General features: G+C 47.6%; 1 protein-coding gene across 4 annotated transcripts in view; it reads left to right on the forward strand.

The window, feature by feature from the left end:
* Positions 1 to 16,050: 16,050 nt before the first annotated feature.
* The window catches only part of MAN2A1 (mannosidase alpha class 2A member 1), a 169,822-nt gene continuing 164,520 nt past the window's right edge, over positions 16,051 to 21,352 (forward strand). For 3 of the 4 annotated variants that reach the window (XR_011381959.1, XR_007922515.2, XM_051853587.2), the window contains exon 1: positions 16,051 to 17,095. Coding sequence is in view for 1 of the 4 variants with exons in the window: in XM_051853587.2 (XP_051709547.2) it covers positions 16,961 to 17,095 (135 nt within the window). In the remaining 3 variants the exon portion in view is untranslated. The remainder of the gene's footprint in view (positions 17,096 to 21,352) is intronic. The other variant, XM_051853589.2, reaches the window with a different exon arrangement.

Below are 21,352 nucleotides of genomic sequence, written 5' to 3' on the forward strand. Positions count from 1 at the left end.
TGCTGAATAAATCTGTTTTAAAAAAGAAAAAATCCAGGCCAGCACTATGGTGGAGTGGACTAGGCCTCCACCTGTAGCACCGGCATCCCATTTGGGCACCAATTCGTGTCCCGGCTGCTCCTCTTCTGATCCAGCTCCCTATTTATGGCCTGGGAAAGCAATGGTAGATGGCCCAGGTGCTTGGGCCCCTGTACCCCACATGGGAGACTAGGAGGAAGCTCCTGCCTCTTGGCTTTGGATTGGCTCAGCTCCAGCTGTTGTGGCCATATGGAGAGTGAACAAGCAGATGGAAGACCTCTCTCTCTCTGTTTCTATCTCTTTCTATCTTTCTCTCATGGTAAACAGGGGATAAGAAAGCTGGTAACCTATGGCCATATCAGGACTAAACTTCATTGGCTATGATGGAGAAACAGTGCGAGATTCCTTTGCTGTCTGCTGTGATTCAAACAGCAGGTGCATGTTCAGCGTGGTTCTTTTAGAGAAAATAGGGTAAAATTTTGACATCCAGAGGTCTAGAGATAGCCATAGCAATGAGAATGACCCTGGGGGAAGAGCATCCTTTCTTTTATGATGAGCTAGAGTACAGCTATTTTGAGCATTTTTATTCAAAAAATGGAAATTTTGCTTAATTTCCATTTATCCTGTTCTTAGTCTACCAACCCTGCAAAGCAGAGGCATGATTGATCTTAAAATGTCAATCTCTCACCTAAAGAGAAGGAGAAAAGATTTATTTAAAGAATAAAATGTCACAGGGGTTCTTAGGAGAAAAGCTCCTGGGTTCGGATTTTCTCATGACAGCCAGCTTCCAGGTGAGTAATTCTCTCTCCCTCCATCTCAGGGCAGCTCCCCAGACAGCTGTGTGTGCAGAGATCTGGACTGGCAACTGCTTCCATGTCTTAGGTTCTTTTTCAGCAATTGATCTCTCTGAACACCAAGTCGCAGGAAAGAGTTCTTGATAGTGAAAGAAAAAAATTCAGGATTTTGAGGCTATGACAAGATCCTGCTGTTGGAGATACTCATCCTGATGAAAATGTGGCCGCTGGTCTATGGTCACCTTTGACTCAGTCCTGGAGGAGGTCTAGGGTAAGCGGATCCTGTGACTTGAAAAATTCAGCACCGTTTAAAGAACGATTGAGGAGCCCATATTGTGACGTAGTGGATTAAGCCGGCATCCATACTAGAGCACTGGTTCAAGTCCCAGCTGCTCTGCTTCTGATCCAGCTTCCCACTAATGTTCTTGGAAAGGCAGTAGAAGATGGTTCAAGTGCTTGAGCCCCTGCAATCCACTTGGGAGACCCAGGTGAATTGCTGGCTCCTGTCCTTGGCCTGGACCAGCTCTGGCCCTTGTAGCCATTTGGGGAGCAAACTAACAGATGGAAGATCTCTCTCTCTCTCTCTCTCTCTCTCTTTCTCTCTCTGGCTCTCCCCCTCTGTCTTACCAGTAAAAAAATAAATAAATAAATCTTTTAAAAAGTGCAGAAAATATGAATGGATCCATCAAAGGATTCTAAAAACGTTGAGTCTAAAAGCAATCAAAACAATGAAGACTGAATATACATCCTAGATCGTGCCTCCAGCATCTATAGCCAGCCATTGGTGATTGAGCATTTGGTTGCTATTTGGTACAAATGATTCAGTGTTAAAATTAAGGAAAACATGCCACTGGTTCAGGTATATACATAAATGTATATTGCTTGTGAAAATCTTAACTATTGCTTTATGGTATTATGCTGTGGTTTGAATATATTTGCTTCCTCTAAAACTCATGCTGAAATCTGATTGCCATTGTGGCAGTGTTGAGAGGTAGAGGGTCTTTAAGACATATTTGGGGGGCTGGCACTGTGGTGTAGTGGGTAAAGCCGCCACCTGCAGTACCAACATCCCATATAGGCAACAGTTCAAGTCCCGGCTGCTCCACTTCTGATCCAGCTCTTTGCTATGGCCTGGGAAAGCAGTGGAAGATGGTCCAAGTCCTTGGGCCCCTGCACCCATGTGGGAGACCAGGAAGAAGCTCCTGGCTCCTGACTGCAGATTGGTGCAGCTCCGGCTGTTGTGGCCATTTGGGGAGTGAACCAGCAGATGGAAGACCTCTCTCTCTCTCTCTCTCTCTGCCTCTGCCTCTCTGTAACTCTGACTTTCAAGTATATAAATAAAATCTTAGAAAAAGACATATTTGGGCTGTCAGGGCAGAGCCTTCATGACGAGCTGAATGCTTTCCTGCAGGAATAGGATGGCTGCCAAGGCCTCTTTTCTGTCTTCTGCACACGTCTGCTTGCCCTTCTGCTTTCTGCCATGAGTTGATGCAACACCAGTCCCTCACCAGAAGACGAGAAGACACCAGTGCCATTCTCCTGGACTTCCTAGCCTCCAGAACCAGCAGTCAAAATAAACTCCTTCCCATTATAAATGACCCAGTCTCAAGTATTCTGTCAGACCAAAAAGACACCTGTGAATTAAAAGAGAAAGCAATGAATTGAAAGACATTCCAAAGAGTTATTTACATTGGCCTCCTATTTCAAAAACCAACTTACTCAGCACTAGATAAGTGAGTTCTTTTTCTAAAGACTTTTAGATGGAGAACAGCTGTGTATAAAAGTCTCCTGTTTAGGGCAGGCAGTGTGGTGCAGCAGGTTGGCCCACCACTTGGGTCCCTGCACTGTATTTATGATCCAGCTTCTTGCTAATGTGCCATGGATGCAGTAGACAATGGCCTAAGCACTTGGGTTCCTGCTACCCACATTGGACACTTGGAGGGAGTTTTGGTTCCTGACTTTGGCCTTGCTTAGCTCAAGCTGTTGCAAGCATTTGCAGACTAAGCAAGCAGATGAAAGATCTCTCTCTCTCTCTTCCTCCCCCATTTTGTCATTTCCTCTCTCTGTCATTCTTCCTTGGTCTTCTTTGTGTGAGAGTAAATCTTGTTCTTCAAGTTTTCTGTGCCTTGCCAAAGTCGGGAAGGACTAACGCAGCAGTTACTTTGGACTAGCAGGAAGGTCCTCTGTCCTCTCCCTCACACAGAGAAGTCAGGGCAGCTTGAGCAATGAGCCAGTGTCTTTGATGAACACTAGACTGCCAGAACTAAAAAAAAAATCTTGATTTGAACTTTGAAGGACTGGAAGGGACAGAAGTGGCAACACAGCTGCAGTTAACTCCTCTGCAACCCTTGAGAGAATACAGCCCAAGAAAGACAAAGAACAAAGGACCCAAACTAAGAATGTCCTTCTTACTTCTATAAAGAGTGAGTCTACTGAAAAACCACCCATTTCTAGTTTCTGGATAATGCAAGGGTTTATTTATTTATTTATTCATTCATTCAACAAATAGAATAGCTCGGACCCATATTGTGGTTCGTCATGGTAAATAGCTCTGCATCTTGGCAGAGAATCAAGCAAGGAACTTCTTGTGATTTTGCAGTGTTCTAAATAACTTTTGTGGGCTACATAGTTCACACTGATGGTTCAAACATAAGGAAGACAAAGGAAATACTTTCAACATAAAAATCACCCATCAAAATTTAAATTAAACAGATAGCTTGGCATCAAGTCAGGGTGGGAATGTACCAGAACTGCTTTGTCTTAGCAAACTTATTCCCCAAGGGGCAGAATAATTGTATATGAAACTGAAAATGCACAGGCCTCTCATTCCCCAGTGGCCTTGGGGAATTCTCCTAATTTATTCGGTATCTGCCAAGAAAACAGTTCAGCTTTTTCAGTTATGTCTCATTTATGTTTTTGAATTTTTAGTACATTTTATTGATTTTTGCCAACCATTTTTCTATGACATATTGAGAAAAGTAGATTGTTTGAGATTTTTCTCTCCAAACACCCTCCACAAAATCTTATTATCTTGTTTTTCATTTGTATAGTCTCAGATGATATTTCTCCTTCTTCTTATGGGGGAAATGATTCACAGGAAAAAAAAAAAAAGCTCCCTACCCATTCCTTACTAGGTATCTGTGCTAATCAGGGTGGCATTGCTACAACAAAATACCTGAGACAGTCTACTTATGAAGGAAAGGAGTTTGTTAGTCCACAGTTTTGGAAGCTGAAAGTCCAAACAGCATGACGCAGGCTTTGGCAAAGGCTCCACAGCAGATGGCAGAGACTGTGTGGAGGAAGGATCCTGTGGTGAGTCAGGAAGCAGAGACTGAACCCAACTCAAGGTGTTAGAACAACCCTCTCTCGAGTACTCACTTCCAAGGACATCTGCCAATAACCTAAGGGCCTCCCATGGGCCCACCTTCTAAACATCATAATTGAGTTATATTTCCACCCTCTCACAGCCATTAGCTTATGACTTTGGGATTTGAAGTCCTGCATGAGTGTGGCCAAATCATATTTAAGCCATAGCAATGTCAGCATGGCTGTAAGTGCAAACATTAGCTTTATCTACAAATGGCTGTGGTCAGATCATTGTAGAAATCTGAATTAATTACTGCAGAGGCAATGTAATGCTGTTACTGGGAACCAGGGAATTAAAACCAGGATCCAAGGCTATACTCAGGAGCAAGAATGCTTGGGTATGTATCAGAATCATGTGGTGTATTAAGGTTTAAGAGGGAAGATGAGAGGGGAGACAGAGAACGCCTGAGCGCAGCATGGGAGATTCCTCCCTAGGAGAGACACATGGCTCCATGTGCCGGTCAAGTTGGCTAATGTGCCTGTAAATTTCCTCTGACAGAGAGTGACACAACCAACCCGGGAAGACAGAAAGCCCAGCACTTCCATCGGGGATCAGCATGGAGCAGGGTGAAGAACTACAGGCACTGAAAAGAAACAAAGTCTCTGAAGAAATGAGGTCATTCCTTAAGAAAAAAAGCATTTATCATTTATAGACTGAAAGGCAATGCTTCTCCCGTGACCATTTTTTGTGTATTATTTGGCAGTCTCAGGTCAAGGTCAAAAATACCAGAGGGCAAAAGGAGTATGACTCAAAATTTAATATCGGCCATGACTGGCTTTGTAATTGCATAAATATTAAATATGTATAAATAATTGTAAGCACATTATCTCCATATCTCCACATGATGCTTTAATTTTTAATGCAATCTTTTATCTGCTTTTTCCTAAGCTGGCTATGGGTTTGTGATTTGCGTTGCTAGGATGATCTGGTGCCATCAATTTAGTAATGAAGTCACTCACTGAGCAGAAGAGGTTTCCAAGGATCATACAAAGCTGTGGGAAAGAAAAGAACAGAAATTCAGTTTTGTGTTTCAGGTCAATGGGAAGTATACTTTAGAACATATTGTCAATTAATATGGCCACTTTACAGTAAATTTGGAAGTGGAAAAAGGGGAGAGCACCCGCATTTGCATCACTAGTACTTGGTGTTTAATATTCTGGCCCTTCATATTTGTTCACGTGCACACACACATACACACACACTTAAAATGACTTTTATTATTTTAATTTTATTTATTTATTTGAAAGGCAGAATGACAAAATAACAGAGAGTTCCTATCTGCTGGTTCACTCCCCAGATGTCCGCAACAGATGGGGCAGAGCCAGGGCTGAATCAGGGAGCTGGAAATTCAATCTGGGTTTCCTACGCTATGGCAGAAATGCAATTACTTGAGCTGTCACTGCTACCCCGGATCTGCATTGAAGGGCAAGCTGGAGTCAGGAGCCAGAGCAGGAATCAAATTCAGGGATTCCATTGTGAGATTCAGGTATCTTAACTACTAGGCGAAATGCTGGCTCCTATACATATATTGTTAACACAGATGCAATTACAACTGCGTGTGTGTGTGTGTGTGTGTGTGTGTGAATGTGTGTACTTCTGCAGCTTCTCTATTATTAAATGGTTTTAACAACTATAACTTTATGACTGTAGATTAATAATAAAATGAGAAGTACGTAAGTTACTCATCTACTTTTTCTTGTGCCTAGCAGAGCAGAGTGGTGCAACTAAATGGATTAAATGCTAAATCTGCTACCAAACAAGGTGGATCTGGGCAAGTTACTGAAGGCTGTGCCTCAGTTTCCTCTTCTACAAAGCGGAGACAATAAAAGTGCCTCTATTAGAGCGTTTCTGTAGAGCAGAAAGGAAAGAGTCTTTGGAAAGCACTTAGCCTGACTCTATAATATAATAAATATTAAAACGGTTATTAAGGACAGAAAAGTCAAGTATGACAGTACTTCAAAAAGTTCATAGAAAATGCATGGATTTCAAATATTTTTGCAGCACAAATGAATTTGTCTTTTAATTTCCTTTCCCATATACTTTTAAAGTTCCCTTGGATTTCAAAAATCAGGGGAAAATGGCTGAACTCCTTTTGAAACTGTGAGGGTTCTGGGACATTGTCATCACCTTGAAGTCCCCGTGTGGCTTTTCCCTCCCTGCTTCCATTACTTAACCAGATGTTGATGGCTCACACTTCCATGCTTTGCTCCATGTTTAACATGGAAGTTTTCATGAGCCTTGATGTTTTCTGTTACTGAACTCGATATGAAAGGGATCACGCACACACACACACAAGCACACACACAATATCACTCGATATTTAGGTAGCAAACAGTCTAAGGCTTGGTTTTACTGTGATGAAAGGACTTCCAACAGGAATCCAGAAAACCTGGCTTTTAGGCCAGGCTCCCTGAGACCTAGCAAATCTTTGTGCCTTTCTGGGGTCTCCAATTAAGATGTTTGGCTGCACTAAGCATCTGAAATCTTGGAGTATTAAATTGATACAGCTTTTCTATGTGAGTGTTGTGTGGCATAGAAAACAATAGAGCCAAAGGACTTCCTGAGAAAGGCCTGAGGCTTGCTCGCCATAAATCTTGTTCCTCCACATCATGCCAATAATGGTGGCAGCCAACAGGGGCTATAAAAAGAAATGAAAGCATGATCCTACATCATACATAGTTTTCTCATATCCATGTGCACTTTTAGAGGCATTGTTGTCCCTAATTATCATGTGCACAGAGGATATTTTCCCTATGATAAATCACAGCCATAAAGATTGTATGGTCAGCAGTTTGGAGTTCAAATAGGTAATCATATATTACATATTATAGGCCTTCCTGGACAGAGACAACTTTGAACATTTCATCCCATTCTTAGGGATGATTGTGCCTGTGGTGAGTACTCATGCTGGCTCAGCCAGTGTCCACCCTGCCCTCCTTTGTGGTGAATTCCACACCGTGGGGACTGCAGGCTAAAAGTGTTTCCTGGACTCCCATGCCTAGAGCTATGGTTGTGAATCAGGTGAGTCAATTAGACATACTCACGCAAAGTTTAGAACACAGAAGCAAAGTGGAGGCCACCTGGCCACTTTTGGTTGTGTTTCTTGTAAAGTCATGTTTGTTGTATTCCTCTATCTTTTTTTTTTAAAAAAGATTTATTTATTTATTTATTTGAAAGGCAGAGTTACAGAGAAGCAGAAGGGGAGAGAGTGAGAGAGGAAGAGAGAGAGAGAGAGAGAGAGAGAGGTCTTCCATCCACTGGTTCACTCCCCAGATGGCTGCAATGGCTGGAGGAGCAGGGCCGATCCAAAGCCAGGAGCTTCTTCCAGATCTCCCATGAACACTGATTTGGAAGTGGAGCAGCCAGGAATTGAACCGGTGCCCATATGGGATTCTGGTACCCCAGGTGGTAGCTTTACCCGCTATGGCACAGCACTGACCCCTGTATTTCTCTTATAATTAAGGTCATGGTTTCCTGCAGCAGTATTCAGGGTCTGTTACTCAGCCTCCTGAAAGACAACAGGCAGTTGTGGGTGTTGTAACAAGAGTAACTCCTCGGCTCCTCTCCTGGAGCTATGTCCTTGAACAGAATATTGGAGTCATTCTCAGAGGTGAGCTCTGGGAATTGCTCTTGGGGCTCTGGATTCCACTTCGCCAACTCTGAAATAGATTTTTATAAGCATCTTCGATTAAATACCTTTCCTCCTTAAAATGTTTAAGATGGTTACTATTTTTTTTGAAAAAGATTTTATTTATTTATTTGAGAGGTAGAGTTACAGAGAGAGGGAGAGACAGAGAAAGGTCTTCCATCTGCTGCTTCACTCCCCAAATGGCCTCAAAGGCCAGAGCTGGGCCAGTACAAAGCCAGGAGCTTCTTTTGGGATCTCCCACGTGGGTGCAGGGTCCAGGGACTTGGGACATCTTCCACTGCTTTCCTAGGTCATAGCAGAGAGCTGGATCAGAAGAGGAGAAGCCAGGACATGAATATGGAATGCTGGCCCCGCAGGGGCAAGCTTAGTCCACTACACCACAGTGCTGGCCTCATTACTATTTTTTTGACAGGCAGAGTTAGACAGTGAGAGAGAGAGAGAGAAAGAGAGGAAGGTCTTCCTTCTGTTGGTTCACCCCCCAAATGGCCTCTACAGCCGGCATGCTGCGCCGATCTGAAGCCAGGAGCCAGGTGCTTCCTCCTGGTCTCCCATGAGGGTGCAGGGCCCAAGCACTTGGGCCATCCTCCACTGCCCTCCTGAGCCACAGCAGAGAGCTGGACTGGAAGAGGAGCAACTGGAACAGAATTCGGCACCCCAGCCGGGACTAGAACCTGGGGTGCCGGTGCCGCAGGTGGAGGATTAGCTTAGTGAGCTGTGGCGCCAGCCTATTTTTTTTTTTTTTTTTTACACAGAACTTCATACATATCCTTAACATTATTTTGGAGTATCTATTTACTGTAGCACAAAGTGTAAGAATATTGGTGCAAAAGGAGAATAAGGTTGTGGTTTTTTTTTTTGTTTTGTTTTGTTTTTTTTTTGACAGGCAGAGTGGACAGTGAGAGAGAGAGACAGAGAGAAAGGTCTTCCTTTGCCGTTGGTTCACCCTCCAATGGCCACCGCGGCCGGCGCACTGCGGCCAGTGCACCGCGCTGTTCCGATGGCAGGAGCCAGGTACTTATCCTGGACTCCCATGGGGTGCAGGGCCCAAGCACTTGGGCCATCCTCCACTGCACTCCCTAGCCACAGCAGAGAGCTGACCTGGAAGAGGGGCAACCGGGACAGAATCCGGTGCCCCGACCGGGACTAGAACCCAGTGTGCCGGCGCCACAGGCGGAGGATTAGCCTAGTGAGCCGCGGCGCCGGCCGAGAATAAGTTTTGAAACTAGAAAAACCAAGCTGTATGAGAGATCTTCAAAACAATCAGGGAGGCCCTGGCATTGTGGTTTAATCTAGTTAATCTGCCTCCTGGGATCCCCTATCCCATATTGGAGTGCCTGGATCCAGTCCCACCTCTGCTTCCAATCTGATTTCCTGCTACTGGATACCCTAGGAAGAAAGAAAGGATGGCCCAAGTACTTAGGCCCCTGCTACCATGTGGGAGACCTGGGTGGAGTTCCTGGATCCTGGCTATGGCCTGGCCCAGCCTTGCTGTTCTGGGCATTTGAAGGGAGAGAATCAGCAGGTGGAATTTCTTTCTCTCTGCTTCTCTCTCCTATGTGTGGGTGTATCTCTGTGTATGTGACTGTCTCTCTTATTCTGTATTTCAAATAAATAAATATTTTTAAAAGATTTATTTATTTGACAATAAGTGTTACAGAGAAGGAGAGACAGAGAGGGAGAAGAGGGCAGGGGTGGGAAGAGAATCTTCCATCTACTGGTTCACTCCCCAAATGGCTATAATGGCCAGGACTGGGCTAGGTCAGAACCAGGAGCCAGGAGCTTCATCTGGTTCTCCCACGTGGGTGCAGGGGCCCAAAACTTAGGCCATCTTCTTCTGCTTTTACAGGTGCATTAATGGGGAGCTGAATCGGAAATGGAGAAGCCAGGACTCGAACTGACGCCTATGTGGGATGAAGTGCTACAGGCAGCGGATTTACCTGCTACGCCACAGCAGCAGCCCCTAAATAAATAAATATTTTTAGAAAAGTTCATGGAAATTGTGTATTATGGAAAACATGGATTTCAAAAACTTTTGCACCAAAATAAACTTATCTCTTACTTCCATTTTCCATGAACTTTTTGAAGTACCTTCGTATCATTTAGTAGTCATTGATCCTAAAATAATTTTACCTCTCTGCATCTATGTTTGCTCATATATCAAACAGAAGTTAGTATACTAATCTTCCAGAATCATAATAATTAAATGAGATGCTATAAATAAAATTAGCATAGACTGGCCACTCTCTACATGGTGTTCACTTCCCTTAGTGATTGAGATGATTAGTAAAATACCTTTTTGTAAAAAATTCTTTTAAAAAGAGGTTTATTTATTTGAAAGGCAGAGTTAGTCAACCGTCCTTTGGTTGGCTTCCCAAATGGCCGCAGAAGCTAAGGTTGGGCTAGGCTGAAGCCAGAACTCGAACTGGTACTCACATGGGATGCCAGCATCACAGGCAGCAGTTTAATCCACTGCACCAAAGTGCTAGCCCCAAAAAAATTCTCGTTAAAGGGTTTAGAAAGAAATATCACAGGAACACTGAGATTTAGTGCTGATTCACAAAGACAAGAGGAGTAGCTTTAAATGCAGCACAAAAGTAGAGTTTTAACACTAGCCAGGGCAGCCCATTAGAGCATTACCAACTCACCCCCACTGGTGACTCAGGGCCCAGATACTCATTCATTCATTAAAAAACATTTATTAAGCCTTGGCATTACTAACACTACTTTATTCATCAAGAAACAGCGGTGAATCACAAGGTCCCTGAGTTTTAGGAACTTTCATTCTAGTGGGGGAGACAGCACGTCAATAGATAATTTCAAGAGGTAAGAAAGATGATGAAGCCTCTTTCCCTTCCCTTCTCCTGTCCCTCTCAGCAGCTTGTTGTGTTCACAACTCATCCTATCTCCCAGGTGTCTTTCATGGGAAGTGAAGATGATGCCAACCATGAAAAGGCTCCCTAAGTAGTTGCGTAGTCGCAGGACCTGTGCAGGGTCTGGAGCCAGTTGCTGGTTCATGGATGCCAGCAGAAAACACAAGATGCCTTCTTTAGAGACCAAAGAACATGTGAAAGCAGCATGAGCATGATGCTGGTGCTAGTTCCCCCAGACCCCTAAATCCCATAGGTGGATGCTACATATGTAGTGGGTTTGTCACAGCCAAGATGTACTGAACCCAGAGTTTACTGCTTTTATAGTGTATAGCATTATGTAGAGTCTTCCAGAGAGAAAGAGAGGTGGAAGGAGAGAGGGTGAGAGACAATAAAATATATACGAGACTATAGACACATAAGAAGGGATTTATTAGGGGAATGGGATCATGCATTTTGGAGGCTAAGAAGTCCCACAACCAGCTGGAGATGCCGGGACTGGTAAGATGGCTCTGTTGCAGTGCAAAGGCCTCGGCCCCAGTGAAGCCTCAGGTGTGACTCCCAGTCTAAGGCCGAAGGCCTGAGAAACTGGAAGGCCACTGACCTAAGTCCCGAGATCCACAGGCTGGGGAGCCTCTAGTTCATTTTCTTTTTTTCTTTTCCTTCTCCTCCTCCTTCTTCTTTTAAAGATTTATTTATTTATTTGAAAACCAGAGCAACAGAGAGAAAGAGGGATACACACACAAGAGAGAAAGCGGAGACAGAGAGCTCGCTCTTCCATCCACAGGTTCACTCCCCAAATGGCTGCAACAGCAAGGGCTGGGCCAGGCTGAAGCCTGGAGCCAGGGACTCCATCGGATTTCCAAAATAGCACGCAGAGGTCAAGTATCTGGGCCATCTTCCGCTGCCTTTTCAGGTACATTAACAGTGAGCTGGATCAGAAGCAGTGCAGCCAGGATTTGAACTGGCGCTCCTGATAGGGGATGTCAGGGTTGCTGTGCCACAATGCTGGCCCCAAGCCTGGAGTTCTGATGTCCAAGGACAGGAAAAGAATGTGCCTGTTCCAGGAGAGAGATATACATATTCGTTTTTTTCTCTGTTTTCGTTCTCCATGGGCCAACTGGGTGGCTTAAACACCAAGAATTTGTTTTCTCAGTCTAGAGGTGGGATGTCCAAGATTGAGGTGTCGGCAGATTTAGTTTCTCCTGTGGCAAATCTCCTTGGCTTGCAGACCACCGCAGTCTCTCTCTCTTTTTAAAAATATTTACTTTGTTTATTTGAAAGGCAGAGTTTTAGTGAGAGAAAGAGGGAGATAGAGACAGAGAGAGAGAGATCTTCTATCCACTGGTTCATTCCCCAAATGACCCCAACAGCCAGGGCTGGGCCAGGCCTAAGCCAGGAGCTTCTTTATTCTCCCATATGGGTCCCAAGCACTTGGGCCATCTTCTGTTGCTTTCCCAGGCCATTAGCAGGGAGCTGGATTAGAAGTAGAGCAGCTAGGACCTGAACTGGCACCCTGCACACAGCAGCCTAACCCACTAAGCCACAATACTGGCCCCACAGAGTCTCTTTTTATAAGAACACCAATTACTTTTGATTAGAGTCCCACCAAAATGGTCTCATTTTTACTTGATACCCTTTTTAATTGTTTAAAAACTATTTACTTATTTGCAAGGCAGAGTGACAGAGAGAGAGAGAGAGGCAGAGTTAGGCAGAGACGGAGAGATCTTTCATGTATTGGTTTCTTTCTCCAAAAGGCCACAACTGGAAGAACCAGGAGCCAGGAACTCCATTCTGGTCTCCGACGTGGGTGGTAGGAGTCCAAGCACTTGAGACATCTTCCACTGCCTTCCCAGGTGCATTACCAGGGAGCTGGATTGGAAATGGAGCAGCTGGGACTGGTACCAACAATCTGATATGGGAGGCAGATGTTATAAGTGGTGGTTTAACCCACTACATCACAATGCTGATCCCTTACTTAATGGCCTTTAAAAGACCTAGCTTCCAAATACTATTATAATCTGAGATATTGGGGGTTTGGGCCTTAAATATACTAATTTCAAGTAGAAAACACTTTCCTAACATGGCCACATAATTTGTATAATCAAGTCAGGTAGCAGTCATTTCACCTTTGGTTTCAGTCCTCAGCATTTTTACTCCACACACCCGTTTGGACTCATAACTCAAAGGTTCAGTAGTTTCCTCCTTGTATAGCATGTATCATGACAGAATGTACCCTCCTTCCTGAGGTGACCATTTTAGAGTTGTCACATGTACTCATAATCACTATATCCTCTCTAGCTCAAATATGTATTACTGAGACATCTCAAATGCTTGCTACTTCCTGCTCATAAGATCCAATCAACAAGACGTTGTCAATGTAGTGTACCAATGTGGTGTTTTCTTGATGTGTTAAGACAACCAGTGTCATTGTATTATGGATTTTTGTACCCTGCAGGCAACATTGGGAAGGTATCCTGTTGGTCCTGCCAGGTAAAAGCCAACTGCTTCTGGTGGTTTTTTAAAAATATAGAAAAAAACAGCATTTGCCAAGCCAATACTGTATACCAAATGCCAGGTGCTCTGTTGATTTGTTCCAGCAAAAATACTACATTTGAGACAGCAGCTGTGAATGAAATCAACACCTGATTAGGTTTATAATAGTCCACAGCTATTCTCCTAGGTCCATCTGGGATTGTCCGAACTGATGAGCTAAATGAGAATGTAAATGTCACCACCCCTGCTCCTTGAAAGCCTTCCATGGTGACATTAATCCCTGCAAGCCATCTTAGCAATGTAGTGTTGCTTCTGGTTCACTACTTTGGAAGAAAGCAAAAATGAGCTTCCATATAATTTTTCCCACTGCAATGGCTTCATTCTCTAGGTAAGCAAGCCAAATTGGGGACCCTGTCAGTTGCTAAATATTTCTATTCCAATTACACATTCACACATGGGGAAAGTCATCACACAGATGGTTGTGAACCAGTTGACCAAACTGGTCATGCACTTCGCTTGACCAGGGAAACACTTCAGCTGTGGTTGGTGGGTAATGGTATTTTCTGTTGCAGGAATTCAGCCAGTGTCTAATAAAATGCAAAAGATACACATACATCCTTTTTGCCAATGTACACTCACTCCAGTAAATGGTCAACTTCTTGGGGGACACTTGGAGGGCTTTATCATAAGTACAGGGACAATGGTGCAAGGCTCATGGCATACAGATCCCCCTTCAACAGAAGTATTCTGGATGTGTCTCCACTGAGAGACTTTTTGCTCAAATCAGAATTTGGCTTCCTGAACTACAGCTTGCTATCAAGCAAAATTCTACTTGGGATTCCTCTGTCTTTTGTGTCCAGGGCATCTCAGTTGGCCAAGGTTGCTACTTTTGGCAGATATGTCTACCTCGTCCTTGGATGTTAAGGGCTGCCTGGCCTCTGCTCTGCGGGATCCTATCATCATTACAGAAATTAGGGAGCCCCTGTCCATCTCAGCATCTTCCACTGCGAGGACATCCACAGAGGAACTCACAGATGCAGGTGTTCCCTACTAGTGTGTATCTCAAACTTCACCGAAGAGAGTGTCTTGGGGGGGCGTCTGCATAGAACACGGTGGGGGTTGGATCTGCAAGTTGCTTATGCAAAGTCCAGTATAACATTTTCACTTCCCTAAACCGTTGGATCCCTGTTCTACATCATGTTGAGGAGGCCTTGGTATTTCAGTCTTGCAAACTGTAGGGCAACACTGAGACAGAGTTCCTACCAAGACACCAAGTAGGCTGTTAGAGCCAGCTACAGCTATGTGAGCTATCATATACAATTAACCCCGTAACCCTGGACCTGGCTCAGTCTAGTGCCATATTCCACCTTCCAGGGTCTAACACCCTTAGCATCCATCCTTATACATGGCTGGCTCCCAGTTGTGGTGTGTAAGCAAAGTCATCTCCCTTCATAGTGTACATCTATCTCCCGGGAGCACACTGAAACTTGACCCTACATATCATAGCAATAGAGGGCGCCTGCGGGTTAGCAGAACTGCACCTTATAGGCACTCAAAAGACTCCTTCCCACACCCTGGCCCTTCTGGGCAACTTTACAGCCCTAGGGGTCAAGTGCAGCGGGCACCTGCACCGCCGGGGCATTGCTTCATTCAGAAGGCACTCCATCCAGACCAGCCACAGGCGGTTGCCAGGTAGGTCCTGCATGCTGTGGATTGCTAACATTCCACTTCCTCTGGCCAGGAGCTCCAGGTCAAAGTCTCCACCAAACCGATCCCCAAACCCCACCTCTGTGGGGTATTTCTCTCGGGATTACTCCCCGAACCCGGAAGGTTTAATAAAAGGAATTAATCGGCGATTACAGCAAGGAGAGATTCAGTAGCACTATGAGAATTCTAGCGAGTACAGACCCAGCAGCTCCAAGGAGCTAACCTGAAAACTGATCCTTGGGACAGGACGGTGCCTAAAAGGTCTCCACACTCCATGCCGCCGCGTCCCCCAACATCTAGATCTTACTGGAAAATATCATGTAGTTTTCCTCACTGAATGGCAGAGAAGTCCCTGCACAGCCTAGTTGAGAATCTGCCCTCGAAAACGCCCCGAGTCCCTTCCAGGGTGCAGGCAAGCTGTTCTGAGGGCAGCGTCCCGCGCTTCTTCCCCCCGGCCCCCCGCCCCCCGCCCGCACCGCTCCCTGCGGGAGGCGGCGGCGACGGACGCCCGCGCTGCGGGGCTCTGCACCCGAGCAGGCCGAGGGCGCCGCGCGCTCCTGCTTCCCGCCGCGTCTCATCAGCGCCCTCTACCGACCCCGCCGCCATCCCAGGAAGGAAGGAAAACCTATGCTAGAGGCCCAGATCCATTGCCACAGCGCAGCAACTAAGGGTGACTCTGGAGCCGAGGGGCGACGCCATCGACCCTCGGCCCAGGCATCACTTCTCAGATTCCCCTCCTCTGTCTACACCCGCCGGGAGCGGCCTGTGGGAGGCTCCTCTCCCCCAGGTTTCACCGGGACGTCACAAAAGGCAAGGGAGGAAAAGAGGAATCCGGACAGAATTCGCAGCCCGCGTCTTCCGAGGCGCGCTCTACCCGGGTGCTCCGGGACAGCAGACGCGCGCCTCGGCACGGGGAAGCAACCTCGCCGCAACGCGCGCCGCCGGCCTCAACTGCTCAGCCGCCGCCGAGGTCTTCCTGCCGCCGGGCCGAGGGCGGGCGGACGCGGGGCGGGCCCGGCGGGCGGCGCGCCCTGATTGGGCGCTGGGGGGCCCGCCCCCTCATCCCGGCGCGTCGGGAGGGCGGGGCCGGCCGCCGCTCGCTCGGGGGCTGCGGGCGCCCGTTGACCCAGCGGCCGCCGCGCCGCCGCCGCCGTCTCCGGCTAGTGGCGGGCGCTGCTGAGGTGCCGGGTGGCGCCGGAGAAGCGGCGCTTCTCTTTGCAGCTGCAGCCGCCATCTCCGCGCTCGCGGGGCGGGAAGGAGGGAGGGGCTCGCAGCTGCAGCTGGAGCTGGAGCGGGCTCCTCTCCGGGGACGGTCCTCGCCTCAGGGCTCTCCTTTTCCTCCCGCCCGGCGCCGCTGCCGCCGCCGCCGCCGCCGCCCGCCCCCGGCGCCCTCCCTGAGGCGGCGCGGGAAGGTAGGGGCGGCGGGGGGCGCCCGAGGCCGGCGCGCGTTCGCGCTCCTAGGGAACTCCTGCCGGATCCGTGCGCCCGGGGTGGACGCCGGCCCGGCGGCGGCAGCGGCAGCGGCGGAGGCGGCAGGAAGAGGCTCGGCCACGAGCGGCGGGGGCGGTGCCGCGGGGGCGGACCCGGCTGTCCCGGCGCTAAGTTGTGGGGCCGGGCTCCTCCCCATCCAGTTCCTCTCCGCTCGGCTCCTCGCACCCAGCTCCGTTCCGCGGGCCCGGGGCCGCTCGCTCGGTGCCTGCTCTGGGTGGGGGGGACGCGCCTGCCCTCGTCGAGAAAACTTTTCCTGCCGACTCCGTCGGGGGGTGGCGGTGACAGGAAGTCGGGGGCAGCGACCTCTCCTCCGCGCGCCCCGCGCGCCCTGCCGGCTGTTGGCGCCGAGCTCGGATCAAGTTTGCGCCGGCCCCTTCCCGACTAAGGGCGAGTCCCGTCCGGAGAGCGACGCCCGGCCCCAGGAGGGCGGCGGGCCGGGGCCAAGGCTGAGGGCGCGCCGTGGCGCCGGGGACGGGGTGCGGAGTGGGGCCCGGACCCGCACCCGCGAGGGAGCCTCCGGTGGCCGCCTCCGGGTGAAGACGATAGCGTGGCCTGGGTTCTAGTGAGGAAAATGAAGTTAAGCCGCCAGTTCACCGTGTTCGGCAGCGCGATCTTCTGCGTGGTGATCTTCTCGCTCTACCTGATGCTGGACCGGGGTCACTTAGACTACCCCAGAAGCCCGCGGCGCGAGGGCTCCTTTCCCCAGGTAAGCGCGGGGGCCGGGCCGATCCCCGGGTCGGGAAGGGTCGGGGGTCCGCGGCGCTCGCCCTGCGGTGACGGCGATCCGGGGACCTCCGCTTCCCGGGCGCGCCTAGTTAACAAAAAGTGTCGCGCGCGGGAGAAGTGGCCGTGATCGCGCACACGCGCCCGGGCCGGGCGAGGTGGCCGCTGGCACCTGCCGGAGGGGCGCGGGTGGTCTCTAGTACGTGGCCCGTGGTCTGCCCGGAGTTCAGTCGCGCGCGTCTCATGGTGGAGACGGATCGAACGGACCCGGACTAGGCGGCTTTTTTTTTTTTTTTTTTTTTTTTTTGCCGTCTCCACGGTCTCCTACGACAGAAAAAAAAAAAAAGTTTATTTCGTGCCGCGGCTCTCTTCCATGTGGTTCTGTGCGGCTGACTTCAGTGTCTTCATTGTGGATGGGGAGCTGTTGCATCGGGTTCGTTCGGAGCAGACGTGGGGAGCCGAGCGGGTAAGCGCGTGTCATACTCGGGCCAGAAGCTGTGGGGCGCTCGGCCCTGCGCCCGCTGGTCAGATCGGCCGACGCGCGGAGAAAACGACCCGCCCGAAGTCTTATTTAAAGTGACTAAAAATAAGCATGACGGACGCGGTTCTCTTTGGAGGGTCCCCTTTCTCTTTGCTTGCCAATGACCTGTACGCTTCGGAATTGTTAGTGAAAGGAGGTGTTGTGCCGAGCGTGCTGTAACGAATGAACCCGCAGAACCTAGCCTCATCGCCTCCACGACTTCGGCGGCGTGGAGAAACCTAGGATGTCGCTGTTGGAATTTTGTTTTTGCCGTTGCTTCTGTCTGGTATGCTAAGATAAATGGCTTTTGTTGAGTTGAAATTAAAGGGCAAACTTTACTTGAATTACTGTGCCGTGCAGAAAGACCCCCCTTATGGATGTTGTCATCAGTACAGAGCCCTGCAAGCATTTTGCAGGTGCGCGGGATTAAACGTCTTGTTGCAGACAGGCGTATCAAAATTTCTCAAAGCTTGTGCTTCCCTTGGGTTATGTGTAGAGGAGATGCAGAATAAGCCCCATGGGCTGGCTCTAAATCTTGAGCTTAGAGTTTGTCCAGTGCTTGTTGACGAGGTTGGAGAAAAGGTCAGCGTGCCCTGTTCTAAGCTTTGTTTCTATTTCTCTTGTACACTTTGGATGTTAAACTTACTATGATTTTTTGTCACCCAGTACCCCATTTTCAAAAGTTTCTTCATTACAGAAAAACAAACAAAAAAACCCCCTAAGCATGGGAATGCTTTACTTGAAGTGTTGTCTTGAGCAGTGTCCTTTGGGTCTAGCTTGGTGACCACTAGAACGTGATTTATGCAAACATCTGTACCAGCTACTCTGGCAACCTTGACATTGTACTGTTTCGAAAGAAGTGAGTGACTCATTCAGTTACTGGGAAAGCTTAGGCCAAGTTAATTGCAGTATCTTACTATCCATCTCTGGCACTCATTGAGGGGCTGACATTCTGCTTAAAGTGTAAAGGATTTGTTGAAAGTGACAGAAACTGGAAGAGAGAGCAGCCCGTGTGTGTGCGTGTGTGTGTGTGTGTGCTGTTCCTTGTCTAAGGGAGAAGGTTTGGGAGATGGGCTTCTCTCGGCTTTTCTAAACTGGATTTTCACCGCAAGAGGAAGGTATCCTTTACTGGGTTAGTGTTTGGTTCCAGAGTTTATTTTGGGGCAAAAATTATCGAAACCCATGCATGGTTTTTTATAATACACATTTTTCCACATCCATGAACTTTAAAAAAAATTATTTTAGAGATGGGGTCGAGGTGAGGGGGATAGGGATAGAGACAGAGAGAGGAGAGGGCAAGAGTTCCTACCCACTGGTTCGCTCCCCAGGAGCTGGCCGTGGCAGGCCAGGGTAGGGCTGGGACCAGCGCCAGAAGCCAGGTCTCCCATGTGGTTACTGGAACCATCACTGCTGCGTCCCAGGATCTGGGTTGGTGGGAAGCTGGAGTCAGGAGCCAGAGCCAGGAATCCAACCCAGGCACTCTGGTGTGGGATGTGAGGGTCTTAACTTCCGGGCTGCAAGCCCTTCGCTCCTTTCCATGAGCTCTCTTGTGAACATGGATTTCAAAGCTGTTAATCTTTTCCAGTTTCCATGAACTTTTTGTAAGACCCGTGTATGTCCTTTTAGACATCTAGTAGAATGATTTCTCTAGAAAGGTGTGGACTTTCTCTGAACTGGACACATTGTAGTGTCCTTTGGGTGCTACAGGACCTTCAGAAACCGATAAGATCCGTGTGGTAAGTAGGATGCTTTTAAAGACCATCCTACAGGGAGAACAATATGTGTTCTGTTTTTGGGCTTTTGTTATTCTCCCCCTCTTCTGGTGACTGTGTTTCCTACCTCTTGGCCGCTCTGGCGCAGGAGATGTCTGGCTCGGGGTGCTCCTTTCTCTCATCCCAGAGCAGCTTTCCTTTCCACCTTTGTGAATATCCTCTGGTCACAGAGCTTTCCCACCCTGTGTTTCTGGGAGGAATTCCTGAGAGGGTAGAGACAGCAGGTGGCTTGGTCTGTTTTAGCTGCTGTGTATATTTCAGGGTTAATAAATCCCAGCTGAAAAATGGATGAATTTGCACTGTGAGTGAGAGGCTGGCTGGGGGGCTTACTGTCCTTGGAATGGCTTTCTGATAACTTGTAAGAGTGTGTGACTTTGGAAAGGAGAAACATCACTCTGGTCTCCCTGACGTTCCTGGTGCTTTCTCACAGCAGATTTTACAAGGGGCTTACTCTCTACTGCGTGGATAATAAGATGCCTTATTCCTGTCTTACGTTTTGATCTGGAGAATTCATGAGTCAGACTTTGTGTAACCAGTGATCAGTCTCTAACCAGTGAGCACATGGCCATAGGGATTAATATTAACTTGGCGAAGCTTTACAGAAGTGGTTGAGATGGATATAAAATGTGAAAGTGAGATTCAGACTTTTGTCTTTGTACCCAGATAACATTTACTAAGTGAGAAAGTGAGAATGTCTTTAAGTATTTGATAGCCTTTGGTAGGGAATCTTTATGCCTTTTTTTTTAATGTTTATTGTGAAATGTAATACACATTCAAAAATGTGCTTAAAAGCTTTTTGTCACTACCACTTTTTTTTTTAAGAGTTCAGTCCAGTAGCTGTTAATAAAGATTGACTTACGGAGACCTTGAATCCAGCTTTCTTTCCTTGATTTTATAAATCTATAAATCTTAATGACACAGAAGAAAAATAAGATCTCTCCTCTCCTTCTAGTGCGCTGTATAAAAATAAAAAATAGCACTTGTTGCTGGGGTTTGTCCAGGTTTGTATAAGGGGGTTTGCCTTATTTTGGGGGATGTAGTGCCTGAGGTCTGTGACTTTGGGGAAGTAGTGAGGTACCTTTGATCATGGTGGTGATCCAGCAGTTAGTGAGTGAAATCCTCCTGAGGCTGGGCCCCTCCCCTCTCCCTTCCCCTTCGTCAGCAGTCCCCTGAGACTCTTCCTGTCCACTGTGTTCTTCTAAGACCTAAGCTAACTTCCAGCCCCTCTGCACTGCCTCTGGTCTGAAGGTTTGAAGTTGTGATTTTGTTAAAAAATTGACCTGAATGTGCTGTCTCAGTCACTGTTATCAGGGTCTAAACAAATGGTTTTGTCAAGATAACTTCAGGATCCTATTTATTAGAAGGGGGTTTCTGAGTTACTCATTAATTAGCATTGGGGCTCTCTGGGCTGTCTGTTACACATTGTTTTTATTGAGTCAGCTGTTGCTTTTTTTGTGATGGCAGTTCAAACCTTGACCTTTTGGGAAGACTGACGTGGCGAGACCAGAGGTTCCTAAAAGAAGTTTAAGGCTGTTGCTATCACCTGTGTTTTGTTAGCCTTTTCTGTCCAGCAGCCTTAGCTTTTCCTGTTCCTCTGTTTCCGTGGAGGAATCTTCAAGAAAATGTCAGGAGAGACAGTAACTCTGATGATCTGAGCTTGCTGGATTGTACAGACCTGGTTCTGTTTTTGGCCCCTTCTGTCTTGATGAGCAGATTCCTGATAGTGGCTTTGATAAAAGTTTGTGTAGAACTCAGGAGGAGGAGGAGGAGGAGGAGAACTCGAAAACAGTGAATTGTACTTTTTTCCCCCACTTTTTGTTAGCAGGTGGACTGGGAGAGGAAGCAGAATATTTTAGCTGCCATGAGTTTCTGTTTGAGTTATTAGGCCATGCAGCTTATTTTAAGGTAGAAACCATGTTTCCGCTCAGAGCAGAGCCGTGGATGATCA

This window comes from Oryctolagus cuniculus, chromosome 14 (assembly GCF_964237555.1).
Source record: "Oryctolagus cuniculus chromosome 14, mOryCun1.1, whole genome shotgun sequence".
NCBI classification, from domain to species: Eukaryota; Metazoa; Chordata; class Mammalia; order Lagomorpha; family Leporidae; genus Oryctolagus; species Oryctolagus cuniculus.